This window comes from Apis florea, unplaced genomic scaffold (genome assembly GCF_048593485.1).
Source record: "Apis florea isolate Af1SG1 unplaced genomic scaffold, ASM4859348v1 contig_2274_pilon, whole genome shotgun sequence".
In the NCBI taxonomy this organism is placed as follows: Eukaryota; Metazoa; Arthropoda; class Insecta; order Hymenoptera; family Apidae; genus Apis; species Apis florea.
In genome coordinates, this window is record NW_028256550.1 from 2,064,817 (window position 1) to 2,089,463 (window position 24,647).

Sequence of the window (24,647 nt, forward strand, 5' to 3'; positions counted from 1 at the left end):
TTTTTTTTTTTTTCCTTAATACACCAGTCTCGTTATTTCTCACGAGAGAATATTATATCGAAATTGTATTAATTCAGAAGATACTTTAACTCGAAGTTTATAAATTTAAAATTTCTACGAAAATATTCCACCGATGTTCGTGCTTTTTCTTATCTTTCGTATAAATCGAGTTTCCAGAAAATTCAAGTTCAAAATGACACGGGTTTCGATAAATAAGTTAAATGCTATTTTTAAAAAATGACGAATTTATCACGAGATATTATGTAATTCGATTTAAAACGAATCTTTTATCTTTTATCTTCTTCGACTTCCTATATACATCTAATCTGTCTACAGAAAAAAAAAGTAATTACATATACCTCGTTATATCCTTCCTAGAGATAATTCCTATTTAAATCATTTTTCTTGCGATAATATAAATAATTTACGATTATTTGTTTTTACAGATTAAAGTCTGTATCGTTGTATCTGTAAAGTTTGTATGTTATTTACGTTTACTACTATATATTCCTACAAAATAAATTTAAAAAAATCAATTATTAAAACAATTAACAAGAAAAGTAGGAAACGACGAACATGTATGAGATGTGTAATTTATGTTTTATACAAGATGTTAATATATATATATATATATTAAGAATATCTTTGAAGATTCGATTCTAGAGATCAAAACAAACGCAAAAAGTTGATGATACAAAAATTGGAATTTATTTATTAAGTTACGAGCTATTAAAAATTTCGCGTTTTAGACGAAGCGAAGATATACACATATCTCCGTCTTCGTCACGCCGCAGTCGCGCAAGTCTTCCCGCCTCGCTTCATCTAACGCGAATCTATCTCTATCGTTTATAACTTAGATAAATAAGCCTCGACCGACATTTTTTGTACACCAACTTTTACGTTTGTTTTCGTTGTCTAGAATCGACCTTCCAAAGTTGTCCTACAAACACATCGATACCCGGTACACAGAGACATATACAGATGTATATCCCGTATTTTTATCGAGAGAGAGAGAGAGAGAGAAAAGAAAAAGAATTCGCGTGTAACTCGAAATCCACGTTGCCGACTGTGAAACGAAGAAGGAAGACAAAGAGAGAGAGAGAAAGAGAGAAAAAAAAAGGGAAAGAAGAAGATATTGGACCGAATTCGGGGATCAATCGCGCTTAAAGATGCACATAATAGGGAAGATTTTTTGTCGAGCATCTGTTAGACACGCTGCTCCACGTTAGAGGAGGGAAGAAGAGGGAAGGGGAGGGGGTCTGGAGGTCATTAAAAACACGCGCGCACCGGAGAGAAACAGGCAGTAAAGGCTGACTAACCTTTTGTTGCGCCAGCCTTAGGGACTCCTCGAAGTGTTTGTGAACTGCCTGCTCGGCGGCCCTTTGCTTCTCGAGCCTCTCCCTTTCCATCTTGGCCTCTCTTTCTCGTTCACGCTTCTCCAGCCGAGCTTCCGCTTCTCGCCGCTCCCTGGAACACGTACAAAAGTTTCAAGGTTACAACACACACAAGTTTCGATCCAGAAACCAAAACCCAACCCGCTGCCGCCTTAAACGCTCTCGAAACGTTTCTTTTTATATCGCTTCCATCGATTTTCTTTGCAACGTAACATAACATTTCTTTCTATTCTATTTCTATGCAAAGCAAACGATCGAACCTGTTTATTTTTCTTTTTTCTTTTTTCTAATCCTGATAACGATTTTGCGGTCAATTTTATTTCGATTTTCTGTTTCTTTTTTTTTTTTTTTTTTTTTTTGCATCACCCAATTAGCTAAAACTGTAATGCATCGAGAATATCACTCTTCCGTATCGATGATAAGGATCGATGTACGAATTTCTTTTCTGAGATGAAGATGATATAGAAGACGATAGAAAAGACGAGAGAAATCACCCGGTATATATAAGAATCGCTTACCGCAATGTTTACCCGAGCCATCAGCCAGGAAGAAAAGCTCAGCCGGGAGAGAAATTGGCTTCGATATCGCCGATCTATTATTATCATTATCATTATATTATTATACCCGGCCTATTGCCAAATGTCGCGCTTTTGCTCCTCCCGTTTAGAAGATTGGTTCATCAGAATGCGCCAACAATTGCGCCCATTGTTGATATTCCCTTTTTGTTCTCTTTGTTCCAAATTTTACGGAAACACAATTTCTAAACGGATATAGTGCTCGTCGCGCTAGTGTTTACTTACTGTGGCGCGATAAAAAAATCCATAGAAGAAATATTCGCGAATCACTGACCTGTCAAAGGTCAGTTCTTAGTCGAAGAAGAAACGAATCTTTCTCGTTTTTTCTCTCTCTCTTTTTTTTTTTCTTTCAAAATACAGAGAACAAGGGGACACAATATTACAAGATGATCAATCAGTGTTGAAAAAATAATGATAGGAGTAGTTTTATTTTTTAACGAATGAAATGAAAATTTACGACGAGCAGCAGCTCAGAGGAGTAGATACGAACGAAATTATGTTTATTTTATGAGATAAATATGTATAGAAGAAGAACATTTTAATTCAAATGGTGAATACATTAAACGCAACGCTCATTTTAATTATTGCGAGATAAAAGTATACTATATAAGTATTATTTTTTAAAATTAATTAATTATCTGGAAATTCTTTCTTATCTTATCTTGCAAGGTTACGTTTTTCCATGTATGTGTCAAACGATTATCGAACGATCGGCAAACAATTATCTCGATTGTATTTAATATTACGTATAACTTACATACATATCCCAATTACATTTTCAAATTTATTAAATTACGATTTTACAATATGCTCGCGTGATAAACAATCACAAAAGAAAAAAAATATATGCCAGATACATTTACTTTCTTCAAACGAGAATGAAATGAAAACTTTGCTTGAAACTACTACTACAATTCCAATGTAACTAAAACGAATCGTATCTCTCAATATGCGTAGCATCTCACGTGCTCTCTTGACTCACTTGTCCTTTCCGTGTCCTATAACGATAACTATAAATATTAATTAAAATCACGGTATAATTCCATCTCCTAAAGTCGACCGTTTATATATTACGAGCCTCAACGCGCGGCTCCTCGACCTTCTGCGATTCTTGCGGCCAGTTTCGGTTTCGACACTTGTGGCCATCCAGAGGATATATATATATATGTACAACACAAGGCACACCATTGTGCCACGACCCCGTGTCGTGGCTCGCGAGCGTGTGTTATTCGCGCATGCGCTCGCTCGGTTCACGGGTATTATAAAAGAGCCACGATAATAACGCCGACGATGGCGTATCTTTTTTAACAGACTCGGGCCAGATAAGCGTTCATTAATGCTTGCGTAAGTTATTTATACTGATATAAACGACACACATGCGTTTATCTCGTTGCTCGGCCCATCCTATAGCATTGCGCACGATCGATAAATGCGTATTTCCTGATTCTGCCCGATGTTTTTCACGAGTCCGCTCTATATAAACGGGCTTAGATATACACCATTTATTTCCTCGTTCCTGGCCGATTACACCGGAGACGCGGTTTCATTTTTCTTTCGATACTTTTGTCATCGTTTTGTTTCCAACACGGGGTGTTATCTTCCATCGATGAAACGTGTGTTTCGTTTGCATCGAGCAAAGATATCTTTGTAAATGTAATTTATTTTATTTTATTTTATTTTTTTTTTTTTTTTTTTTACTTGTTCGAATAATTTAATTTTAATTTGTAAAACACTTATAAACGTTTTCAATTCATATATATATTTCTGTATTAAATGAAGTTATATAAATGACGATGATATTGAAATGAAAGAGAAGGCGTGCTAATTGACACATCAATAAAGCTTATCCAACAGGTCTTCTTAGACTTTAGAGGAGTAATGAGCGATCGGGCATACATGTGTAATGCATATTTGTAGAAGACGGATAGAATTACGTTTTTCTAGAAAAACCATCCTCGCGGTTTTAAATAATTTAGAAAAGCGTAAATTGCAAATTGTGAAAACAAAGACTACGGATGCAAATGGAATGAAAAATATTTAAACTTTGACGCGTTAGAATTTCTGCCATTAACACGAAAGTTGCAAAAATTTCTGTCTCGGCCACGTAACAGCATCGATTAACGCCTCTTTTGTCAACAAAGAAAAACCAAAAACCAAATCTGCTCGCTGTCACATCCATTGTTATTAAAGAATTTAAAAAAAAAAAAAAATATAATAAAATATAAAAGATACAATCAACACAGAATCAAAAGACGCAACAGTTTGCAAAAAGATAATGCACAAACAATGATATATCATCGATCTGAGAAGGAAAAGAGAAACGGGGCCTACGGATTTTCCTGGAAGCTTGAACGAGATACTCGATCAATCCGAGCTTATTATTATGCTTAGAACGTGGTGAAACAAGTTTCTGCATCCGATTTGCATCTCTTAAACGTAGATAACTTGTTAAATCTATCCGATTTCCGCCTTTTCTGCAAATATCACTATATTATGCAACAATTTATGCATATTTAATAATAAATTCTAGATCTTATTTCTTAACTGGAAATATGTTTCTTCATTCATGGAATAAATATTTAAAAAGGAAACATGCCGATTTGGAAAATTAAATATATCTCTCGCGTGTACAAATTTTCATTTCTCTCGACGTTGTTGAATTGCAGATCAGAAAAAAACATTTTTTTCCTCTCTGTAAGAAAAGTTCCTCGTATTTTTCGTACGAGAATATTCCATTTCTTGGTATTCGATTTTGCTTAAATACATTAAAGTGCGGTCATTCTTTCCTGAAAAAAAAAAATGCAATTTATACTCGATGACAGAAAAAAGATTCGAAGTTCAACACAAGTCGCAACATAAGAAATTACTTCTCCATTTTGTGAGATTAAATTTGTAAAAAAAAAAAAAAAAAGAAAATTTTAGATCGATGATACATTTCAACAATTTTTCGAATCTTGGATCAAACTCGAGCCAAGTGTCGTACGCGTGTGAATTAAAAAAAAGCAAAAAGTTCTCTTCTCGTTTCTTCTCGGTGAAGAAGAGTAGACGAAGAGCCGAATCGTAGATACACACTTTGTCGGCGAACTTTTAATTTTATGAGCAAACTTTTATATTATATATCGCGAGCAGTTTCAAACTCGAGCCACGACGGACAACGAGGTAAAGAGGACACGTGTAGAAACTGCATCATGTTAATTTAAACATTGCTTCCCGACATTTACCAACATTCTCGGGGAATTATTTCCCCCCTCCCCCACCATCGTCCATTAAACTTCTAACAAACTTCCGCGAACGCTTACTGGTAACTTGCTAGTAACCAGAACTCGAGAACCTCGTGAAATCTTTCTCGAGTTCCCCCTCAAGTATCAGGATTGGGGGAAAATAAATTGAAATTTTTCTAATCGATAAATATTTGTATACGGAAATAATGTATCTTATCTTCTAGTTGAGAATTTCATTAAAATTATGTAACACAATTTTGTGAAGATGTAGATTAGCAATTTCAAATTATTTTCAAAAAGCTCGAATTCGAACGTAAGTGACAAATATAAAAAATATTTCCATCTTTATCGTATCGATCCATATCGAATCCTTCTCCACCGACCGAGACGAAGACGAATTGTCGGTAATTAGGAAGGAATCGATGATTAAAAAAAAAAAAAAAAAAAAAAAAAAAAAATCCAAAATCCGTACGGCGATTGGGTGAAAACGTTGATTGGCTCGGGAGAAAAGGTTAATCAGCGGAAATGGCCGAAGGCCGACAAGACAGGAATTCCTTCTTTCTCTCTTTCTCTCCGTCGTCCATTTTTCTTTTGGCGTTGCTCAGAAATCGAGCATCGAGTGCCGGTCGATAAACCAGTCCTGTATGGGAACAGGACAGGTTCGAGCTGCGGGCAACCTTTGAAAAATCCGGTCGGCCAAGACCGGCCTGACCAGAAACCAGGGACCCCAACACAACTCTCAATAGCGATACACGGCAAATATCGCCAAAAAAGGCCTTACGCATCCTTGCCTCTTTTGTTTTGTTTCATCGAGCCTTCTCGCGAACTTCTCTCTCTCCCTTTCCTTTCTTCGTACGTGTACGTGATGATGAACACATAAACGCTTTATAACCTTTCTTTTTTTCGCGTTAAAATGTGTACGCCTCTTTTTATGGACTTGACGCGTCTACCTCGAGAAGACGTTTGGGTCGATTTACGATTGGGCATAAAAAATTCTGTATAACGCTCTATAATTAATCGTATCGTATTTTCATCTTTTCTTAAATTTCTTCTTTTCTTTCTTTTATAAAGACTTTGAAAGGAACGAGAGGAAATTTTATATATATAAGGAGAGATTCTTCTCTCTCGTTTATACATACGATACATTTCGAATGTATTCTTTACTCTTCGATTTATTTATACATAAATATCATAGTATAAATATCGATAAATCGTTTTAAATAAATTCCAATTGATTTATTAATTTTACCTAGTAACTTGTCTAATACGAATCTATTTAAAAGAAAGAATAAAAGGATATATTTTCAAAACAAGCCCTCAGAAAGATTAAATTTATCAATGAATTAACAAGATAATCGAGGAATTCACAAGTATTCCAAAGTCTTTCCAACGTTATCTTTGAAAAAGTCTCTTTTACGTAATTTATCGGTGAAATTAAATTTCACGAGCAAAACAAGTAAACAAAGAGAAAAAAAAAAAGATATTAAAGATCGCTAAACCTACGATAAGATAATATTCCAAATCCTACAGTCTAATTAAATTGTATATACTGTCTCGCGCGATCATATTTAGTTTGCAACATTCCCCAATCGACGATAATTATATCTCAGACAATTGTCACGGAACACTTGGGAATGCTTGAATGTTATTCGATAATCGCAAATGTTTGCGATCTCGTTTAAGGAAACTGCTCAATGCTCGTTGACTAACTCTGAAATAGCAATCGATATAAGTCAGATTCTGAACTTAAACTGCTTGGGAAGATATATATATATAGAGCAAGAAATACAACAGCTATTTAACCTATATATGGCAAACGCTTAATTCTCAAGAAACATAAACGTGATTAATGACAGATCGACGAAAATTCGTAAGAAATTGTAAAATGCATTGGTGTGGAAGAAAAGATACGAAAATGAGATAAGATAGAAATATAAAGTATCGAGATATTGAGCTTTGACAATGATTGTACTTCAAATGTTAATTATGACCTATAGCAATTGTTGTTGACAGTTATTTTTGCTTTGTTTAACAGACATTTTATGGTTTTGGCCTTGTAATAAAGTAAGTTTCTAGACGTATTTATTAAAGTGAAATTTACTTCAGTTTATTTTTACGATTTTTAAAAATAAAAAAAACGATAAGTCACTACAAAAGATATATATGTATAGTTATGCGAGTTCAAAAAGCATAATTCACATACACAATTTTATAATTTATTTTCTTCAAAAGTAACTTTCACTCTGTCTATTAATTTTGTTTTTATTTAGAATTAAAAAAATTACAATTATTATCATATTCCATATTTTATATTCTCGATTTTTCTTTTTGCAAATTTTAAAAAGTACGAAAAAGACAAAAATTTCATCGTTTTTTATACGATTAATAAAAACTTTTTAAATTTCCAATGAATCATAACTTCTCCTTTGTTATGCTACATTTATCAGAATTATTTTTTACATTTTACGATAGCAACAACGTCTGAACAAGAATTCTAAATCCATACAGATATATTTCATACTTCGTTCTACTTTCTCAGTCGAACGAAGGAATTTCTTTTCATGTAATATTTACCAACAGGATACGAAACCACCGTTCCTACGTAGACTCCTCGGAAAACAGAGCAGGAGACAAATTTCTTCGAGAGGTCATTGATCGATCAACCTTCCTGTTTACAGATCGTGACCTGGTTATATAGTATGGGAATTAGTTCGTCTCGAGTCGTCCTCGTGTCGGCTATGTGTATGCGAAGGAATTTTACGAAGCAAATGTATTCGACTGTGACCTTTGCTAATCTAAGTACAAAAGTACACAAAAGTGATGTGTTACGTGTACGTGGAAACGTTACAAAATAACTAAGAGAACGTAAGAGAGAACAATTGATAAAAATAATAAAATTTGTTCGAATCTTTTTTTTTTTTTTTTTTTTTTACGATAATCGAAGAATTTGAAAGTACGAAACGAGAAATTGGAAACGATTATACGAGGAAGGAAGAATGCTGTAATAAAAAAAGAAAATAACGTAAAATTAGATTTTATAGAATATAAAATCTTGTCTTCGAGAGAATTGAAAATTTGAAAACGAATGATTTTACCAACAGCCAATAACAATTCGCTCGACTCGCTTCCATTTCAACATCCAATATCTTTCATTTCGAAGTTCAAAGGGAAAAATTTGATTTCACATTTTCGATTTATATATCTACAACTTCTACCCGTTCCATTCCTGCTTTTCCAACACACGAAAAAAATCGGGCGGAGATGTACGGTGAACGGATAATATTTTATCGACTTTCGCCATCAAACGAGAGCAAATTTTTACTCTCTTTTCAGATTGATTCTTTTTTTTTTTTTTTTTTTTTTTTTTTTTCCGCTTCCTATAGAAACGGCGGACACGAGATACCAATCCCATCGATCCATTTTGTATCGCGAAACGATACCTCTCGCGCGCTCTTATCCGAGCAGAAGCGATTCGATTATGCCCGACGCTCGAATTTTACGGCTCATGAATTTTGTAGGATGTGCTGAATACCGCTTTCCTCGAGCGCATACGCAAACACACACACACACACACGCGCGCTCGACCTTAGAGGCTGACATTCTGAAGGCGCACGGGGCGATGAAGAGACCAAGATGGCTTCCAGACACCTGTCCGTCCATCTTCCTTCCTCCCCCTCCCCTCCCTTTCTTTTTCACCTGGCAGCCATGGATACACGTCTCGACACGACACGACAACGGCTTTAAAGCTTTACCTCGCCCGCGAACCTATTTTTGCTTTCGTTTCACGCGACTCGCCACTCCTCCCCTCTCCCCGCACACTCCGCCCCGCTCCATCACTCGACAGAACGTTTCTGACAAAGTGGCACGAAACGTCGCTGGGATTTTTACGTTGGCGCACACGATATAAAATGGTACGAGTTGTTGGGCGGGTAAAACGGCACGAAATTCGGTGACCTTCTTTTTCAACGACCGCTCTCTTACGCGGTCGTGCTATTACGTTATCGCGGTGTATATACAACGCTTCGCGATATTATTAATTATTCGTTTCGTACGTTGAAAAAGAAATTGCTGCTAATACCGGTTACACACGCTCCACATAACGCGTGAATAATGAAAATTTTTTACACCATGGAAACCGATATATCCCGTTATATATTATATACGATCAAGCAAGTTTCTCTTCGGGATAAAACAGTAGGAAAATCTTTTTAATCAACTTGGAAATACTTTTCATTTGCTAATAAAAAAAAAAAAATATTATACGATTAATTATTTTTGTCAACTGAACTCGTATATATTATTATTAGGAAATTCGAAAGAAGAATGGCAGATAGATAGTGAAGGAGAAATTAATTCGATAAATTAACAAATGTAATTCAACGAGTAAACATTGTACGTAGTGGAAACGGTTTCGATAAAGTGATATTGGATGGAACAAGGTGTCGAATATAAATATAAACATCATCAAACACATGTTAATCCACGTGTCAATATTTGAATAAATATATATATATATATGTATCCTCAATTATTATTCCGTGCATTCATAATTTTTTTCAAAATCGAATTATTAAATTAACTTTATCCCATTGATACCAGACAGTTCAGAATCCAATATAACCAATCTCTTTGCTTTCCCACTCTAATTTTAGCATTCTTGCCCATCCCGCTAAATTACCCTTTTAGCCTATCATCTTATTATTACACACAATCGATCCAGACGATTTCTTCGCAGGAAGCTTTAGAATATTCTATAACGCTCCGCCTATATCCATCTATAAACTATTATTATTATTGCAACAATAATACAATACTGTATGCAACTTCAAAAATCGAAGATTTCTATTTATCCTTTTATTACTAAAAAAAAAAAAAAGAAAAAAAAAATTACAAGAATTTTACGTGACGTGTCAATGGGAAAAAACCAAAAATGTAAAGCGTGTTCAATTCCACTCGAGGAAATGAGACTCGACGGATTATTCGCCGTATGAATAATACGACGGTATCTCGGGAAGTAAATTACAGTTGCTGGTAAAGGGGAGAGAATTCGTCGGTTAACGCGAACGGAATTCTTTGTCAAGTGACGTGTTCCACCTTTCCTCCGTGATGTAATTGGGCTGGAGAACGAACGAGCTTGAAAAAGGTCACTGGATTACCGACACGCACACGTATCCGTTTTATTTTCAGCCTATTGAAACGGGCAACGCTTTTGTGTTCAATTAACCTTCTCACGTATCGAGCACGTCGCCTCGCATTTAGAACGCGTAATTTCGTAATCAAATCGTTCACCAAATGCGAGATAGACAAGAACGAGGATGAACCAGAAACGATTCGTTTATTCTTCAACTTTTAGAAACGATGCGATAAAACGGAACTAAATTGAAACAAGTTCACGATACAAAAACGAGAGAAAGGTATTCTCTTCCTTCCTTTCTATCCTCTTCCTTTCCAACTCCTTCTTATAATTTAATTCGTTCTCACGTATTCGTAACGACGGATTAATAACGTTTGCATTCCTATGCAATGGCTTTTCTGCGCCCATCGTGCGATTATCATGATTTCTACGTGACGTAATTTCACCGCGCAGCAGCAGCAGCAGCAGACAGAAACACGCCGGCGAGATAAAAATCGAAACGTTCGAGAGGAAGGGGATACGGCGGAGAAGGGAGTGGAGGGGGGAGCGGAGGGGAAACCGAGAAAGATAGGGGAAACAAGTTTTTGTGCCGCACACGTGCTTGGTTCCGAGGCTCGTCTCACGGACGATCACGCACACTTTCGCGTTGTTGAACCGATGCATCATCCGGACAGGTTGGCTTGCTTACACGAACGGCCACAGTATAATACAAGGCATCGATGTAACGGGTATACACGTACCGGGTTGCTATTTAAATTTTCCTCCTCGAATCGAATTATACCTCGACAAACTTTTTTTTTTTTTTTTAATTGGTATTGGAGAGGAAGGATGGCACACGCGAGTTCCAGTTATATCGTTACGTTGTTATTTTTAATTTTTTTTTTTTTTTTTTTCCTTTGGAAATAAAGAAAAAAAGATGCAACTATTTTTCCATCGGGGCTCACCTTGTAGAATATCAATTCATCGTGCGGGCTACTTCTCACGAGTTGTGTAAAAACCAGTTAGTCATCGTCCACGGCGTGAAGTTAATTATTAAGTATGATTACTGTTTCACCGTGGAATATTTTACATATATTTTCTTTCTTCTTTTTTTTTTCTTCACTTTATCACGCGCAAATAGTTTTCGCAAAAATTTCACGGAATAATCAATATTCAAGCGATAAAGCGAGTATTGAAAGACGCGGTTATGCATAATTTTCAATAAATAAAAAAAAAAAAAAAGAAGAAAAAAGAAAAAAGATGTTGTTAACCTCTTGCACTTGGAATAATATCGAATACATGCTTGTGCATATCGTTAATTTCGTAAAACTGGGAATACCAGTTGCATCGGATAACAATTTTGCATCCTTGCAAAATATACGTAATTGAACGAGGAGTATCTATTTTTAAAGATCTTTAATAAAGATGCTTATCGTTAATCTATGCTTTCGAACGAATTAAGAATGATTAACAATTAGAACAATCAATCTAAATATATCGCACGTGGATGGCTGCAATTATAATGATGCAATTTCAAAATAACTATCCCAACTAATAATAAATAATAATATAATTATACTTGTATACATAACGTAATTACGATTATAATTAATTACGTATCAACACGTTTTATAATTAGTTATATTTTTTACACACATTTTTTTAAAATTGATCGACATTTATGTGTATTTGAAATATTGGAATATACATCGATATTATGTTATTTTAAGAAAATGTTTCATCGAAATGTCGTTGAATACTTCGTAAAAATTAACAAGAGATCCATTTCGATCTCGACAGCCGGTATCGAATTGATCGTTATTTAAATATTAATAAATCACGTGTTCGTAAACGTTTTAACAAAATTGCAACACACACATCGATGTATCGTGACATCGGTTGGGAAGCATTAAATCAAACGGATTCAAATCAAATTGAAACTGATCCAAATATATCGGAAGATAAATGAAAAGAGAAAATAAGCGCACCGTGTACCGTGTGTTCTTGCAATTTGTTCTCGTCAAGAGTGGAAAACTAGAAAGCCAAGGCAAATAAAAAAGGGTACAAGTCCGCGACTTCCATTTTGAACGAAAGTGTCATTTGCGGGTGTGCTGCATCATCCTCGAAAACGCTTTTGTTCGAACATCCCGGTGACAGGCTGAACAAACGAAAGCTGAACTTATGAGATATTCGACTCGCCTAACATCGACTGGTTTTAAATGTTCCCCTGATAAAAGAGCTGAAGCATAGCAAATGTCAGTAACCTTGCAAAAGACAGGCCCCTGCAGCCTGTCATATTTGCTTGGACGCCATTAACTCTGCAATGACGCACTGTCATTTGTCTTTCGATCACGCTTAAAACAATTCGTTAAATATATTTCCCGAACTTTCTACGCGAATTAACATTAGTAAATTTACAAGTTGTAATGTATATAAAATTTCGTTTTTATTTTTATTTAAACTAGAAGTATTAAAAAATTCTGGTAGAGAAATTCCATTAACCTTTGCTGGTTAAATATCTTTCATTTTGCAGAGAGATAATGAAAGAAATCCTTTTACGAGGCAAAAGTGACACAACGTCCGCCGACACGCAATAATTTGTCTTCCGGGGATTAATGTATCTTAAAGATCTCCTCTTGCAGAATATAACATTAACAATAGATTATAAACGTCTCTTTCATAATTTTATTTCTAATTTGTAAAATTTCAACGTTAATTAACAATGATATTCAAGAATTGTTTTAATAATAAAATAAAATAAAAAAAATGTGCATTCTATCGATGATGAAAAATTAAGAAGGAGGACTGATTTTAGTAATTTTTAGAAAATATTTAAATAGAATTTCATTTATATTCACTTGTGCGTAGGCATCTGTTAATGTAAACACATGAGATGAAAACAGATGAAAAGTCTACTTTTTCATCATAATAAAATATTATAATAGATAAAACTTTATATATATACGAAATATTAGCAATATTTTCCCACAAATATCTTAAAAACGAGTAAAACGAAATCAAAATCTTATCCTTTACACGACATATAACGAAGATCATAAAAATCCAGATATCGATTTCATAAAATTAAAAAGTAACGCTCTCAATTTTACAATTTCTTCTCGTCCGCCATTTTACATATATAACTTGGTACGTTCAAAACGCGTGACTATTTCCACACCGAGTTTCATTGTGGCATCATAATTGAGACCTGTCGCGGGATAATCTGTAACTTATTCTCACCCGCCTCCCCTCCCCTCCATAACTTATCTTATTACCGCTTAACCCTGGAATAGAAACTGCTGTCTCAGCGCTTCAATACGGGCCCAAGTTTTCGAAAACTTATTAGAATGTTGACTTCGCCTTCGTTTGGCATCCGTTTAATATACACGCCAGCGTTATTTTCGAACGGCGGTAATTTTGCGACACCTATATAATTTTCAGCGTGACCCTATATTTAGAGATGAAATCCGAGTTTAAAACGTTTCGAACATCGGAGCACAATATCAGGGGCGTGGAAAAATGACAAGCGGCGGAGGGGGAGGGGGACGGATCGAAATATTGTTGGCAGCGGCGATACCCGGAATACAAGGCTCGATGGAATTCACGAGGGCTTAGGGACTTTGACGAGTGGTCGACGATCGTAAAATTGCCGTTCGCGCGAGCGGCTGTGCCAAAACGTTCCGCTATCTTCGCTCTATTTTTACCACGGCGAAACACGAGGGAATGCTCGTTTGGCTCGAGAGCCTGGGAAAACGAGCGACGCCGCTCTCTCGATCTAATATTTTCTCGCCTTCGAATCTTCACCACCCTTTCCTTTCCTTTCGTTTGTGATCGAATAATCTCTTATTCCTATTGGATTGGATTCCCGATGAAACGGTTTTCCGATTTAGCTTAGCCCTTATTCGACTTCTATGTTATATTTATCGTCACAGCGAACATCTAGTTCTATGTGCTTGTAGATTTTGTAATTGACTCGAATTTGATGCAGATTATTATTCACGTTAGTAAACTATGTTCTAAATTAATATTTATTTAGTAATTTTTTTTATAAGAAGTAATAATTCGTGATTAACATTTATTTAAAAAAAAAACAAACTTGACGTATCTTTGCAATAAAGTTATAATAGCCACGTCAGAAATCATATACGTTAAGAATTATTTTTTATCGATAATCATATTAATTCGATAGTAAAGCAAAGATATTTTAATAAATTGAAGATTAAAAATTTAAATTAAACATCTTTTTTCCAATATGAATTTTTCACAATATTTCTTTTTAATTTTTTTTAATGCTTTTATCGCATTACTTTATCAATTATATTTTATTAATATTAGAAGCACATTTCTTTCTAATAATAGATTAAAGTTTATCGTTTAAAATATAACCAATAATTAAATTATAATATTGCATATATTATACAAAAGTCGAAGAGATAGCTTGCTAAAAAAAAAAAAAAAAACTAGGTTTCTTTAATATTCAACACTGAACAGTTTATTTTCATTTATTTTTTTCTTCTTTTTTTTTTTTTTTTTTACTATTTTATTACTTTTTTTAAATAAAAAATAATATCATTTTCGTAAGTTAAAAATTGGCGTATAATAAATAAGCCGATGTAATTTTAGCCACCCTTTAAATGATTGCTCACCTTTGCGAAGAATCGTCCATTTAATATTCAACGACATATCCGATTCCACCGTCTATGTTCGTTCTCTCGATCTAGATCAAATCGATTTCTCGGTTTAGTACAGCGATAGATAGTTACCGATCCGATCGTTCGCGTTACAGTTTTTACTGCTTTCACTTCAATGCAAATCGGCGGATGATGGTTTATGCATCAGGTTCATTACAATTTCATGCAGAGCGCATTAGCATGCGACTCTCGTATAGTTGGTATAGAAATAACTTTTTACTAGACCCAATCGGTGGCGTTGCATAAACGAAACGTGTAATCAATTACAGATACGTATTTTACGGGGCACGTAATTGATATGCACTAATGATGCTTAAAACGGCTGATTCAACAATCGTTAAATATTCATGCAACGCGTGGTGGTATTCGATCATCTGCGATATTATTCGCTGATAAGTCGTGCAAATAGCTTTAAAAAGAAAAAAAAAAAGGAAACGTAATATTATCGGTGTACATTTATTATTTAATCGTCAATGATATTTTCATAGCAAGCAATCTCGTATCTTGCATTCGACATCTCACATAGAAGGAAAACGATGCTTATTATATCTACTTTGAAATCTATGACATTGCAAAGTCCTTGGAAAATACCGACTGTGTGATTCTCGTGCAAACAGCGGGGAATGTAATTCAGTGAGATGACTACGGCTTAAAATAAGACGAAAATGAAGAATAAGAGGATTGTGATGTAGGATTGTTTTTGAAAAAATCAAATTTGGAAACATATCAATGATTCGCGATGTTGCTATATTTTTTTCTATTTAATAAAAATTCTTTATATATTATTATATAATATATACAATTTTATTTTTTTTCTATTTTTTTGTAATAAATAAACTTTTATTATACGAAATTTTATTAATAATATATTTTTTTCTCTGTATTTTCAGTTGACAATTCGTTATATTCTGTATTTTGCAATAAGATGAATTGGCAATCTTGATAACGCCGATCCTTGGCTAATTTCAAATCGCAAAAGACTGGATAATTGGACGGAAAGTTACTCCACGGATGAAAATAAATTAAAAATATAAAGTACAATTTTTTTGTTTGAAAAAAATTTTTAAAATGAGAGAAAAGTTAATCCACGACGAGAAAATGTTCAATTCTTTTTATAAACGAATTTCTTATTTTCTACTTCTGACGTATTTCCAATCTTGATTCCCTCGAAAAAAAATTCCAACGCAATTATATTATTCTTGAATTTTAATCTTATTTCGAATTATATAAAAGACTTTCCAACTTCGTTCGTACCACGAATTTCGTTACACTCGCGTCGATCAAAACGAAAACAAAATTTCCACGATGAATTCACGGGTCTATCGCGCGAGCGTCCACAAACAAAACTAGCAGGAGCTCGCTTTTTCTGACTGCAGATATACACACACTCGACTCTCAACTATCCGCGTCTTTGTAAATGAGAATGCCCTTGTCTTCACCTTTATCGTTTTGCTATAGTTCCTTTCAACGGTTGCCCGAGCACTGTTCGCGAGGCTCGAGCCGGTCGTAAAACCATTCGAGCGTACGAAACGAATGTTTTTGTAACGTCTAAATACCATTTAGAGGAGATGGGACGAAGTGGGAAAAAGGGAGGGAAGAGAAGGAGCGAGAAAGAGGGAGCGATTAGAGGGTAAAGAGTGGTCGGGAGGGAAAGTTTAAGCTCTCGGCATGGATATTTCAGTGAAAGACCGAGGACGATCAATAAAATCCAGTGAAACTCGACGAATAAAAGGTCGAATGGTCGAGTGACGGTGTGTTCCAAGGGTTGATACGGTTGATCGATCGGATTTCGAGGGTGATTTCGTTGGAAAGTTTGGGCGGGGGGGTTGAATGGAAACGACGTAAAATCGAATAATGACGATGGGTTCTCGACGAGGGACGAGGTTTCTAACGTCCGCACGGTTGCTAATAATCGTTTTTCGAGGGTGGATTGGAAGAGAAAAAAAAAAGGAGAAAAGAAAAAATTCGGCATATGCTCACAACCCGTCTCAACCCTTTCCAAGAGGAAAACGAATGACAAAGCTATATTTATCCGCGTTTTTCGCAAGTCGTTCACTTTCCACGTGTTTCTTTCGAGACGTGGCGAAATTTGGGAAACCGCCAAACGGTCACCCAGGGAGGTGAATTTTAGATAATGACGCGATCGAGAATGCGAGAATCGCGAAGTATCGACTATGCTTCTAACAGGTACAATTGGTCAAGAAAAAAATTGTGAATAATAATGAAAAAAAAATAATAATAATTCGAAGTCTAACAATGCAAATAATTTACTATTATTCTATTTCAGCGATAAGTAAATACAAATGAAAAATCGATTATAAAGCAAATGTTTCGTATACAAAAATGTCGGTTGAGGCTTATTTATTAAGTTATAAACGATAAATAAATAAATTCGCATTAGATGAAGCAAAATGGAAACATAGTGCGACAATGGTGTAACAGTAATTTCATTCTTTATCTTATGCAAACTTATAATTGCTTATAACTTGATAAAGTAATATTTTTGCATTGTCACTCGTTTAAATCGATCCTTCAAAAATATTCTATATATATAACGATGTATTAATTCTGAATAAAAATTAACCTTTTCTGACGGAAGAAAATACATAATTGGTTCGAATTAAATCTTTCGTGTGCTACTTTTTTTTTTTTTTAAGAAGAAGAGATAAATCGGTTTCTTTTCTCATTGGATAAAATATAATTAGACATTAGTAGGAGCGATAAATCATTCCACACGAGCCAAAGATTAAAAAAGAGAATCAGGATCAAGGATGAGCACCAAGAGGAGCGAGATCTTTTTAAAAATAGAAACCAGAGAATCAGATCGACAGTCATTTCGTGAAATCTGGCAGAACGAGAACGGTTTCCGGGAAACGAGATAGTCGGTTGTCGAGTATATATATTCACGCATACGTATATATACTCTGGACGTTTAAATGAAGTAGAGAGGGAAAAAAAAAAAAAAAAAAAAAAAACAAATAAACTTAAAACAAACACAAAAATTGGTACACAAAAAATATAGCTTGTTATATATAGTTACAAGCAATTTAATTTTTTGCGTTAGATGAAACGAAATAAAAATAAAATTTTCACGCAAGTGTTCAGTTAACACGTTTATTATTGAAATCAAATTCTATTTTAAATGAAATTTTGGGAATACCGTGCGAATAAAAAATATAACGTGTTATATAAAAGCTATATCTATTTTTAAAGATGTAATCAATTTTTAAATTTTTTTTTTTTTTTTTTTTTTTTAAATATAACTTTGTATATAATACGAGACTTATAATATGACGCGAAGCATTTAAATTTTATCGTTCCATTGCTCCGTTGTAAAAAATATTCCACGCGAAATGGTATTCAAAACACATGAAAAAATACTGAAACTTTCAAGGTTGATGACTCTCGAAGAAGAAGAAGAAGAAGAAATTTTTTTTGCCAAAATACAAATATAACGTTTTTTTATTAATACCAGAATTTTCAGATTTATCTTCCTGCAGGATAACGTAGGATATATATATATATATATACGTGTAACGAGATGAAAGGAGAGACCTTGGAAAAACCGATGCAAAACATCGAGGAAAAAACCTGTTTGAGTCGAGTTGTAGACTATCATTATCAAGAAATATGCGTGCAAAAAAAGAAGAGAGAGAGAGAGAGAAAAAGAAGACAGAATTGATTTCGAATATTTTTTATGCAGCTTTTTATAACTGGATTGCTTGTATAAAAAAAAAAAAAGGCGTTGCTTACGTGGAACTATAATGGAATTATAATGAATCGAAGAACGAGTTAGACAGACATTTATCGAATATTTATTACGATCGATGTTGGTCATACGAATGTGTGACAGTGGAAGGAAAAAAAAATCGCGTACCTGGAAATATACCGGAAATTGAACGCAACACGTGAATAATCAATATGATACATACATACATACATAACACACACGATCGTTTTAAGTTAGAAGAGAATGATCAAAAGACGATTTTTCCTTATCTCGTTAATTACAACTTAACCTAATCTAAACTAATGATAACTTTTCTAGGTTTTGTTTGACTTTGATATCACTCTGATATCTATCTCAGAATTAACAGCTTTATTTTTCGTGAAATCCAAATAGAAGAACAGTCCTGACATTAATTTTGTTCCTTTATTACTTGCTACTAGAGAGATCTTTTTTTTTTTTTAATTATTAAATTTTTTTTATAACATATTTTCGACATTTAAAATTTTTCACAATCGAAATATTCAATAAAAAGAGGCTCGAAGATCGGAATATTTAAAAATATATTTCCAATAAGAGAACTTGTGCTTCGTAGAATATTATTCACGTATTTATTCACGTAAAAGAAAATCCTTTATATAACGCTTAGAAGATTTAAATGAATTAATTGATATGTGGTCATGATTATACAACAAGAAAATAAGTATTTGCAATTGCTGGAATGCTAAGAAGATATTTTGTTCCAAGATATCCTATTGCAAAGATTCTTTTCATACTTCGATTATTCGACATTAAAGAGATATTGGAGAGCAATCGAAATCGAGTGAAATAAAATTCCCGAAAAATAGAAGAAAAAAAAAGGGGGGCGGGGGGAGGGGGGAATTTACACTTGTGGATGAAAGAATTATAATCGATCCTCTCGAAGAAGAAGATATTTTTCGAGAAAAAGATAAAAGATAAAATAAATAGAAGAGAGGACGAAAAGACAACTGTGGCATGACGAATAGATATCAAATAGCTAAATATGTATTGTAAAATCGAAAGACATTGATACGAGACATGGCAAACATTGACACATTATTTATATTGATTTATAAGGGAAAACTAGATAATACGCCTTTGTTGACAAGATATATTATATGTCTGAGTTACACAAATGGCGGATAAATCAAAGTAAACGAGAGATTTTCAGTTTTCCAACAATTTGCGTAATATACGACAAATTAATACACGATAAATTAACACTTGTGTTTGAAAATTGAACGAAACTACCTCATTAGAAGATATTTGCTAAGAGCGAAAAATGCAAAACCGATTAGCATGAGTCACTGATATTTTCTAAAAATCATTGTTCAAGGATTTCCTTATTGTTTAATCTTCCATTTATAATAGATTAAAGTAATTACTTCGGTAATTCGATAATGACACAATTGATTCGTCAATTGAAAATTTAAACAATAAAGAGATTCTCGAACACTCGAGTGTTATTTTCAAGGAAAATAACTCATGTTGAATTTTTTGAATTTTAACAAACAAAAATATTTTAAATGTCCTCAAGAAAGTCGTGCTATAAACAATGTTTTTTTTTTTTCATACTTGTATAGCACTTAAAAAATTGTTCAATAATAAAAGAATGTACAAAAGAGACACGAGGTCACTCACATTAATATTTATTGCTTTCCTACAAAGGGATAACTGAAATATTGTGTTACTTCTTCTTTCACAAGTCTTAAAAGAATTTATCGTATTTCGAAGATACGAATAAATAGTTTCTTAATGGTAAAATCTTTTAAAGATCATATTTGTGATAAATAATTAACAAGAAACACGATACTTCAATCGTTCTTATATATACATATACATATGGGCAAATACAGAAATAATATCAATATTCGAATATCATAATTTTTCTTTAAAAATATCATTCTCTTAACATTGGCTTAACATTGGACGCCACGGAAGATCCACAGTACATAAAGTTACGTGGCGAGAGAATCCGCTCTCGTGTTCAAAGTCCGAAGGGAGGCGGCGAAGCCCGCGTCGACTTGGCGCGTATCACGTTACCATAAACAAATTGCCATTTATACGAGAAAGACAGGGGGCACCAGCGCGCGAGCGAATCTCTTTTGTCTCTCGGCTCGGTGCCTCCGTAAATAGAGTCCGCCTTTCAACCGAGTGCGGCTCCTTATCTCGTTCCCTTTACCCCGAGAGTTCCGTAAACATATACTTGGCGCTTGGCCAAACGGAGAATGAAATACATTATTCCAGAAATTGCGAACAGGGAGAAGCAGTGCCAACGGAGCTAGTGGCATCGCGTGCGTGGATAATATAATTGTTCCCTTTCAACAATGTTCGACACGCGCACGACGCGAAAATACGACCGAGAGAAAGAAACTCGTCCAGTCTCTTAATAAATGCCAATAAACTCGACCGTGTTGTTATTGGGTCGCGCTCGTCGAGAATCATCGGTAACTTCGGTTCCCTGTTTTATCATCGGGGTTTTTCGTAACGGTCAAAGCGGGCTGTGCTCTCGTTTGACTGGGATAATCGAATCGAATGCTGCAGCGAAGTTCGGTTAACTTTGTCACGTGACGTTATAACGGTTATCACGGCATACGGGAAATATACACGTGTAAGTAGATACGCCGCGACCAATTTATGCGCGCAAAATAGCTTGCATAAGCGTGTACTCTCGAAAATAGAGCGAGATATATACTCGCACGGAGTAGCGGAGGAAGGTCATCGGGTTGTTGAACGTGCTCCGCCGATCAACCAGTTCTCCTCTTTATCGAATCTCGAGGAGAACAAAGTAGCCTTTGACCTTTCGAGAGAATATATATCTGAAACTTTGCTCCTCTCGTATACAGAGAGCAAGGGGTGCTTTCACGAGAAGATGCTCCAACGATCGACCGATCGTGGTAATTATGGGTCTTTTGTCGGAGAGGAACGTGTGGTTGAAGAGCTTGTTCCATCTTTTATCGAAGGTCACCGATATATCGAGTCGACGAGATCGAATTAATTTCTGGTTATTAGCATTATCGTGAATAAATACATACGACCTCCTACAATATACGTACAATAATTAATTAATTTTCTCCATCTATTCCTAAGTTTAATACTGTAAATAATTTCAACACGCCTATCTATTTAATCTCAAATTCGTCATCATTCCGTATCATTATAAAATCCGAATTCCCCAGAAATTCGTGACAAACAATCTAAACAGACCGAGAATGATTAACGGGTGTTTAAAGTGTTCAAATCCCACGATAAATATACAATGCAAGGGCGTTCACTGGAGATTAACAAAGATAAATAGATTATACCGTTTATGACGCTATTATTTACGACTCGGTTATGCCTTGACCCGTGCCATACCTTCTCTCTCTCTCTCTCTCTCTACTGAGAGCAAACATCACGTTGGAGGATGGATCATCCATCGGGCCATAAAGCGTTTGACCCGAATATCGGAACTGCCAAAACACCGGCCGAAAATAATCTGCACGCCGGAACCCGGTCTCCTCCTCCTCTTTCACTCTGCCGTCGATATTCCAAATGCGAAATTATTTCGCCCCCGCTTATTCACGCGCAGCCAGCCGGGAGCCGAGCCAGCCAACCCACCCTCCCCCCACTCCTCTCCACCTTCTTCTTCTTCCTCGAATTCCGTGCAATCCGATCCTAACGAACGCATTACTCGCAATTACGACATCGTCCGGAATAAATTTCGAGAGAACCTGTCGTTAATTGTGAGAATAATTCATCGATTTAATCAGCCGATTTTGATTAATCATTTTATCGATAACGCACAGCTCGTGCCGATACTTGGGTAAAAAATATTCGCAATATGCGAGACAGATGTGTGAAGAAGAAAAAATTTAAAGACTTTTTGAGTAAGCTTGAAAAAATTGAAGTCATATAATTAAAAATCATCGAATTATTTAGTATTCCACCAAACATATTCCACGTTCTCGATATAATAATTGTAAAAATGTTAAACTTTTTTTTTTTTTTTACAAAATACACGTAAAACTTTCAGAAACAGAATCCTTCTGTCTGGACTTCGATTACTTCCGTGTGCCACGCGGAGCATTTTCTTTCTTCTTGCTCGAATTATATTCTCGTCGGCGAACGAAACAAGTTGCGAAAGAAGCGCAATAACGTTTTTTACCGTATTTTCAGGAGCTTTCTGATAATCTTCGAGCCTCCGCCTTTCTCTTCCTCCCTCCCCTCCCCCTCGATTGGGTTTGCCTTTGTTTCTTCTTTTTTATCCTACCTTCGAAACTTCGAAGAAGAAGAAGAAGAAGAAGAAGAAGAAAGAAAGAAAAAAAGTGCTCGAGCTGAAAGAAAGAATCAAGAGGAGTGGTACGTCGTAATTTCTTCACAGAAATTACTTACGGGACCAACAAAAGAAGCGCAAACAAAAGTTGCGGCGTCTCGTTTACGCTCTGTGAAAATATTTATAAAGGGGAGGCGAGTGTATATTTCCGATGCAATGTTCAGATATTTCCGGAGAAGAAGAAAGGAAAGGAAAGGAAAGGAATAAAGGATAATACCAATTTTTAAAAGGAAAAAATATTTTGCACAAAACTAACTTAATTCAAATCTAATAAAAATTCGAATTCTCGAGCAATTGGAATCACCAATGATCAGAACTTGGGAGATACTTCGATCGATAATTATAGTTTGTCGATAATTTTATCACGATCCTTCTCTTATTGTTTTCCAGTTAACCGTCAAACAACGCGATCGAGGATTTCGTAAAAAGTTTATTTGCTCGGCGTTTCGTAACAGCCAATGTTGTGAATTTTCGCGAATACGCGATGCGTGTCGTTGATAAAACGAAGATCCGTAACAAGCTGCGTAATTTCAAGACGACAAACACAACGCTTCTACACAAAGATACATTACGAAAACATCCATATATATATATACATCGAATAAAGTAAACAATACTTGAGAACGTTCCTAATCTATTCGTGTTATTTATATCCTTCTTAAACATATAATTTCGTTCTCTCTATAATGAAACTTGAAATAGATATTGGTTGCTTTGGTGGTCGAAGGGAACTCAAAAAAAAAAAAAAAAAAAAAAAAAGAACGCGATAAACACGCTGTTTGGTTAATCCATTTCCAACATCGATAACGCAATGTTACAACCTGCATCGATAAGATAAGGGGCATTTACAATAGTGATTTTTGTCCACAAGGATGGCCGTCTGTGATAAGGAAAAATAACGCGAATCGCTCGAGTGTGCTCGAGATACTTGTACAATTTTGATCGATATAGGATTCGAGAGTATTTGAAGGATATATATGATATTTCAAAAAAATATTATAATTATATCGATTTGAAGAGGCGCGATTATTGTAATTCGAAATTGAAAGTTGGTTAAAAAAAAAAAAAAAAAAAAGGATCGATAGATCGATCGATTGTTCGAGTGAAAAAGTAGTTTTTACTTTACGAAGGACAAGGAAGTCGACGCAAAGCAATATCCTTGTTTACAACGAAGTCAGAATGTTTTCTATATTGATACAATTTTTCCAATCATAATATTATTCGACTGCGTCGATTCATATATTTAAAAGTATTACGCGATTACGTTTAAAAAAAGAAAAGAAGGTTGACCCTGTGGTCGTTTTCTTGAGCAAGAAAAAAAAAAAAATCAAACGTGTCTCTTTTCAAATCAACTCAACTTTTGCTCAAAATATTTCTCAACACGATTGCTCAAACGTTTGAAATACCATTACATAAAAAAAAAAAAAAGCGAAATCTTGGCACGACCTTCGAACTCGATAAGATTGACGATACTCGAAAGCTTAAGATAACAACAGCCTCGGGTTTACCAAGATTCTGCAACGTTAAGAAGTTGGATTTTTTCAAGCTTCTGAATCACCAAGCTCGATTGGAATCCTCTATATATATATA

The 24,647-nt window shown here is 34.8% G+C and overlaps 1 protein-coding gene across 1 annotated transcript in view; it reads right to left on the reverse strand.

Annotated features, from left to right (window-relative positions):
- Kdm3 (Lysine demethylase 3) overlaps positions 1-24,647 on the reverse strand; it is a 247,992-nt gene that overhangs the window by 33,028 nt on the left and 190,317 nt on the right. Inside the window, 1 exon segment of the mRNA XM_086903087.1 lies at positions 1,320-1,467. Within this exon segment, the coding sequence (XP_086759213.1) occupies positions 1,320-1,467 (148 nt within the window).